Source organism: Gadus chalcogrammus, chromosome 6 (genome assembly GCF_026213295.1).
Source record: "Gadus chalcogrammus isolate NIFS_2021 chromosome 6, NIFS_Gcha_1.0, whole genome shotgun sequence".
NCBI lineage: Eukaryota > Metazoa > Chordata > Actinopteri > Gadiformes > Gadidae > Gadus > Gadus chalcogrammus.
In genome coordinates, this window is record NC_079417.1 from 9,998,098 (window position 1) to 10,005,597 (window position 7,500).

Here is a 7,500-nt window from a genome sequence, read left to right on the forward strand (position 1 = left end):
TCAATTTCACGTATTTTGTTATTTTTTTCAACCGTATTTTCGGGACAAACCAGAAGCAGTGCTGGATTTTTTTTCCTTTCAAACCCCATGTACTATTGGGTATCACATATTATTGAGTTGCCTTCTCCTGTTTTCTCTTCTCTGGGGTATACGGCCTTTGCCGCCACCCACGTATCCAGCCCTTCCTCTCATGCTCCTGCCCTCCTCCTCCTCCTCCTCCTCCTCCTCCTCCTCCCCATCTCTACAGGAAGTCCGCTTTGTTCCTGCCATCCTTAACCATCCCCCCCTCCGTCTCCCCTCTGTCTCCCCCCCTCCTCTCTCCACCTCCTCCTCCTCCTGGCTCAACAACCCGCCCACGTTACCGGCACCTGTGACGCGGCTTCGTCAGAACACGCGCGCCCGCCAAACACACACACACACACACACAGACACACACACAGACACAAGCACGCACGCACACCTAACCCTTCCCCCCAGCCAACTGCCCACGCTTAGCGTGCTAGTGTCAGCCCTGAGACCAATCCTGTTAGCGCGACGCAGCCGGAGGTGGGGTGGCGGCTTGGGGGGTTAGGGTGGGGGGGGGGGGGGGGGGGGCGGGCTTAAGGCCGCTGCAGATCGATTCCGATACACAAGCCGTTTGCAGAAAACAGCAGGGGGGGTTGATGGGGAGCTGGCCGTCTGCCCAGGGATCACAGGGAGCTAATGCTAACGCAGAACTTAAACACCCTACGCCTATGGGATACAGCTCTGACCCCCCCCTCCCCCCGCCCCCTTACTTCCCTCTCACGCGCAAACACACACACAAACACACACAGAAACACACACAGAAACACACTCTCATAACATGGCTGTTTACAAGCTGTTCGCTCTCCTGATCGAGAGGAGGACTTATGTGGGGAGAGAATGAAAGAGAGAGAGAAAGAGAGAGAGAGAGAGAGAGAGAGAGAGAGAGAGAGAGAGAGAGAGAGAGAGAGAGAGAGAGAGAGAGAGAGAGAGAGAGAGAGAGAGAGAGAGAGAGAGAGAGAGAGAGAGAGAGAGCGAATGAGAGAGAGAGAGAGAGAGGGGGGGGGGAAGAGAGAGAGACCGGGTAGAGAGATAGGTTGAAAGGGGGAAAGAAGGAGAGCGGGAGGGAGGGAGAGAGAGAGATAGAGGGGAAGGAGGGGGAAAGAGAGCATCAAAGCAGGAAGCTCTCGTCACGGGTGCTTTGTGGAGCATGTGACAGTTCTCTTTGTGGGGAGGGTGGAACAGTGCCTGCGAGGCTGCAGTGGCCGGAGGGGTTAGTGCATAATGCATACCACTACTTAGGCTGCACCATAGCTCCGACTGTATGCTAAATGAGTTAATGTAAATGATATAACGCATGGAGAATTGTATTTTATGTGATCCCTCATGATATTCCCGAATATGATTAAGTCCCCCCCCCCCTCCCCGCCGCACACCCCACACCCCCTCTGTGAGTACAAGCGCTGGCTGTTCACATGGTTGTGTGTAATCAGCATGGAATAAGCTTTGGGAACATTGCTGCGTAGATGTAAATAGCTTTACTAACACACATATATAGCCCAGTGGATACACTAATGGAGCACACAGATGTTGATGTAGGAGGGGAACAAACACACAGCCAAGAGTACTCGGGGATATATTTGGCAAGAACCGACCAATAATTATTAATTATTTGTCACGCTGAATGTTATGATGGGGTTAACGATTTGTCGATGATAGAATCTGGGGAATTAATATTTTTAAGAGTTTGTTTTTTGTGAACCAGATGTCAAATGTTACGTTTGAATCTCTGAAGAAATTGAGAAGTAACTCGTAAACTATTTAGCAAATTGAGTGTGGCATAAGTGGGCATTGTGCCGATTTATTTTGTCTGTGCGTGCGTGTCAATACGTGTGTGTGTGCGTGTGTGTAAATCATGTACAAAAATGTTTTTACACTGGAGATAACCGCGCGAAGATGTCCGCCGATGCGTACACCTGTCCACGTGCCAGCTCTCCCAAACAAAAGGTGTTGTGGTTCGCCATGGAAACGGTTGCATCACAGGGTCACGTGCGGAGCTTCAGGATCTTGCAGGCAGAGACGTCTGCGGGCTTGACCAGAATGGTCTGGGTTCACCTGGCATAAGGCTTACGCATGCCTGTCTTAATGAATCCCGAGCCAAACTGCAGAGACATGGCACTGCCAACTACACTCACAAGGAAGGCAACCACTGACGGTTTGGTTCTCTATAAAATATAAGACCAGTGGGTAGTACTGAAAATGCCTATTCATGGTCAAATGAAAAACATAATGCAACCACAGCATGTTTAGGGGCGAGGTCAATGGAGCCATGATGATATATTTATGTTATTCGATCCCCCCGTCGAAGAAAAACATTGCTTTTGTAACGTGCGCCAATTGAAATGTATTTTTTAAAATAATAATAATAATAATAATAATTCATGGTACTGTGTTCATCGAATCAATATGGTTGCTGGAACCTCAAAAACATAATAAATGTGAATTGTTAATGCATGTCTGAAGTGGGGATGACCTTTCTAAATGCCTGCCTCTCAGTAAATTCTATTACATTTCAAAGTCTGTATTTTTTCGTATTCCCTTGTTTGCTTGCCCCAATTCATGTTTATCGTGTGTTTCTTCAGTTTTAGTGTGTGTTTCTTCAGTTTCAGTGTGTGTGTTTGTGTGTGTATGAGTGTATGTGTGTGTGTCTGTGTGTGTGTGTGTGTGTGAGTATGTGTGTGTGTGTGTGTCTTGAGTGGGTGTGTGTTTGTTATTGAGTGTGTATAGGTGTCTGTGTGTGTGTGTGTGTGTGTGTGTGTGTGTGTGTGTGTGTGTGTGTGTGTGTGTGTGTGGGTGTGTGTGTGTGTGTGTGTGTGTGTGTGCATGTGTGTGTGTGTGTGTGTGTGTGTGTATTATTGAGTGTGTGTGTGTGATATTGAGAGTGCGTGTATCTGTGTGTGTGTGTGTGTGCGTGCGTGCGTGTGTGTGTGCATGTGATGCCCTGGACTTACCTCCACAATGTCTGAGTTGGTCCTGCTCTCGTGGGGCTCGTTGTACTCTGTGTATTTGAGCAGGACCTTGTCCATGTCTGTGCTGGCGTACTGGAACAGCTTGTTGGTGCTGTTGAAGATGATCAGGGCGATCTCGCAGTCGCACAGCACGCTCAGCTCGTACGCCTTCTTCATCAGGCCAAACTTTCGCTTTGTAAACGTAACCTGAATGAGGGGCACAGGGAGAAAGCAGTGCTGCAACGTTAACTATCTTATCTTTTTGGCTCTAGCAATTTATCAGTTTTCAGAGTGTCAACTAATTCAAAGTAAAATTCCTGAAAATCGAAATTAGTCTGCTGGCTCAGAAAAGTCAGGCAGCAAGATTACTAACACTCACTTCTACCATTATAAGTCTTACTGTGACACTAGGACAGCTGAATAAAGGCTGCTGGCCATATTTTTTAAGGAAGTGAAAACAATCTGTCTGGAGAGATAATGGTAAAGCAGTTAAGTTATCAGCTTTCCATCAAAGCACACTATATAGAAAACAATAACACAAAGAAACACTCCTAACAACACGATTTACCGTGCTCTGCACACAAACATAACTGAGTCGTGACCAAATAAACCAGATTCACATTTGCGTCACATTTCCCATTGTAGGGCTGAAATAACAGACTAACAATCTTCCATGGTGCCCTTCATAATTTCTCTGAGCTCTCCAGATCGTGTGCAAAGCTTTTGGGGCCTGAAAGCTGAGACGTGGATAGATGGATATTGATAGAGAGTTTTGCATTTCCTGAAATGATATCTCCCAGGATGCACCACAGAAACTGAATCTCAAACTAAGCCTGACCCCAAAGCACCCTCCACTGGCGCTACGTCTCTGGCTCTCAACGTAGACTTTGTAAACCTTAGATGAACTATGGTATTCCTGGCTCAACTTCCCCCTCAACAGTATGCTAGTGATGTCACGACGGCATAGCCATTCTCCCAATATCAGATGGCATGCGACGCCTACAGATAATAGAGGATCAAATGGGAGATCAGGCAAACCGATACGTTCTTTAACAGTCATGTGTGTAGCAGCCTGACACACACACACACACACACACACACACACACACACACACACACACACACACACACACACACACACACACACACACACACACACACACACACACACACACACACACACACACACACACACACACACGCACGCACACACCCAGTCCCCGCGGCATTAAATACCATGCTGACATTTACACAATCATATTAAAATGTAGGAAGAAAATAAAGTACCGCAGTCGTTGAAGTTGCTTAGGATCAGACGGGGGCTTTTGTCAATAAGATTAATTGCCACAGCGAACGCGTTCTATGGCGCAGAATCCCTAACTGTAAACACCTGAATGGCTTTAAGAAGCTGGGCTCAATTAGGTGTGTGTGAGCGTGTGTTTATGTGTGTGTGTCCCCTAGGGCTAGGACTCCAGGTCCCAGGAGAGCGGGATGTGTGTGTGTTTGTGTGTGTGTGTGTGTGTGTGTGTGTGTGTGTGTGTGTGTGTGTGTGTGTGTGTGTGTGTGTGTGTGTGTGTGTGTGTGTCCCACTTGCATAGACATTTCTCTTACACACCGCGTTTTACCCATGGCCAAACAATAACATTTGATGTCTGTATAATGGAGCTTTATTAACCAAAAACTATTTATAAATAAACATACACACACAAATCCCTCATGGATTGCATTATCTTATCTCCGATATCTTATCTTCACCTAAAAAGATGAACTGTGCAGGCATTCAGTTTTTATCTATTTGACGTGCACTAGATTTAAGAAACAGTAAAGAATTAGAACCAGAGCTAAGAAATGCCTATAGAGACTAAACAATGACACCCACATGAATATGACACCCCACACTCACACCTCACTCACACATACAAAGCGTTTTTTCAGCAAATCGCATGTACTATTAACACAATGCTAAGCATTAAGAATAAAGCCACACAAGCACATGCAAGCTTGGCCGTGCACACAGTCTGAGCCATGCACACATGGGCACACACACACACATACACACAGACACACGCATGCACACTTAGCCGCACACACACACATACAAACACACACACACACACACACAAAAATACACGCACAAACACACATACACAAACAAATACACAGAATCACAAACAGACCTTCACACACACACACACAGAAAGACACATATTATAAAATAAATAGTACCATTATATAAACATATATATATATATATTCGTGTACATTTATCAACAAATATGTTGCAAAGTTCACGCCACGTCAAATATTCAGTAAAATCATACAATATATAACGAAGAATGGCATCTCACAGCTTCATTCTGACTCATAGGAAGGGTGATTTCAATATATTGTAACTCCAGTAGAGTTTGTCATGTTATGAGAGCCAGTCAGCCAATCAACACTCATTCTGACGATGTCACCCAAGGCCTGCGGGAAAAAAAAACTCAAGTAGACAACCCTAACTGACAACGGTGTTAATTAAATAACTGTTCCGCACTCCTTCCTGTGTCCTAAACCTCAACACACACATCCACAAAACCGTTGAGTGATATAAAAGGAGTGTTTAAAAACAAGTCAATATAACTTTTGATTTTGATAAATTATTATAATTGTTATTATTCAATATTTTTTCTAAAGCAAAGCCTAAGGCAATTGAACAATTTGTTTGGTCACTGAGGCCAGTGAGAATTCATTCGTATTAATGACGATTCAAGGTTAAGTGGGACTTTTAGAGCACCTCTGCCATCCTGTGTGTTACTTTCAAGACTTTATTGCTAAAAAACAATACCAAAAAACAACCACCTTAACAGTGCTTCAGTGTGAAACCACCAGTGAGTTGTTTTTAACAATAAATGGGTAAGCAGAGTGTGAAACCTATCGAAGGAAAAACTCACACGTACGCACACAAACATGTACACACACACACACACACACACACACACACACACACACACACACACACACACACACACACACACACACACACACACACACACACACACACACACACACACGCACACACACGTATGTGGTTTGTTGTTACACATTTTGGAATTGTTTGCAATGAAAAATAAATCCTATTATAATAGTAGATGTAATGGGTGTAGGATAAACATACTTATATAGAAAACACACACTCTCTACTCCGCCACAATATTTCATATACACTGCTCAGGACAAGTCAAAAGGGCGGGAAAAAGAGAAGGTTGATTATCTGTTCTCTTCTACATGAGGGTGAAGGTTTCGGGGGGAGGGGGAAGGGAGGGAGGGGGGAGAGGACCGGGGGTGGATGAACAGGAAGCACATTTGTATGCATTTCCTCTCATAACAGGAAGAGGCCAGTGGCTTCCCCTTCACAATGGCTTCGCTTCTGCTTCCCACCTCCTGCTTGCCTGGACTTCCCTGGGGTGAAGAGGAGGAGGGGGCGGAGCCAGGGCAAAGACACAGGCCCCAAGGGGCTGCTGGGTAGCCAACTCAACATGACAGTACTACACACACCTTTCGGCAACACACACACAAGTATGGACACACGCAGGCACTCATACACGCACACACACACGTACACACACATCCATTTGGCTGGCTACTGAGCAGCACAAAATGTCTTGAGAGACCAACACTTATCCCATTGTCAGATGTCCAGGCAGGAAGAGATGGGCTTACGCAAAAGGAATAAGTAGGGGAGCAACAGGACCTGAGCCTGAACCCCGGCTTGCCGCGGAAGAAGCTGCTAAGAGGGGGCATTACAACAAAAGAGGCTTTGTCCCACCTCTAATATATGCTATGTTCTGCTCTCTCCCTCTCTCTCTCCCTGTCTCCCTCTCTCTCTCTCTCTCTCTCTCTCTCTCTCTCTCTTTCTCTCTCTCTCTCCCTCTCTCTCTCCCTGTCGCCCTCTCTCTCTCACTTCCTCTCTACCTCTCTCTTATTCTCTGTCTTGTGCTCTCTCTCTCTCTCTCTCTCCCTCTCTCTGTCTCGTTCTCTCTCTCTCTCTCTCCCTCTCTATCTCTCTACCTCTCTCGCTCTCTTCCTCTCTCTCCCTCTCCCACTCTCTCTCTCTGGATGTCAGTGTCCACTCAAAGCACACAGCAGGCGCCCGTGAAGGCTTCATTCTGCCGTTACATTTGTACTCTGCTTTGATAAAGTCGACTTGCGTGAGGCTCAATACGGCCAACGCCATCATGGATGTCTTGCTAGCTCCTCTCTCATTACATTCCCTAACAGTGTTTCGTAAAGCTGTACGTCATCGTTCTCTCGAATTGTTTGCTCCTCCCTGATAACTCCTGATTCGACCATGCGCCGTGCCGCTGATAGTGGCGTTCGCGCTCACTCCGACGTTCCTGTTTATGCCAAACAACCGCAGGCAGCGTCGAAAGTGATATATCTACCGGCGGAAAAAGGATGTGGGTGTGTGTCCGAGCCCGGGCGTGAACCACTGGACCGCAGTGACAGA

General features: G+C 46.3%; 1 protein-coding gene across 7 annotated transcripts in view; it reads right to left on the reverse strand.

The window, feature by feature from the left end:
- Window positions 1–7,500, reverse strand: part of mef2cb (myocyte enhancer factor 2cb) — a 70,883-nt gene that overhangs the window by 28,688 nt on the left and 34,695 nt on the right. For all 7 annotated transcript variants that reach the window (XM_056591821.1, XM_056591825.1, XM_056591823.1 and 4 more), the window contains exon 3: window positions 3,015–3,218. In XM_056591821.1, the coding sequence (XP_056447796.1) occupies window positions 3,015–3,218 (204 nt within the window). The remainder of the gene's footprint in view (window positions 1–3,014; window positions 3,219–7,500) is intronic.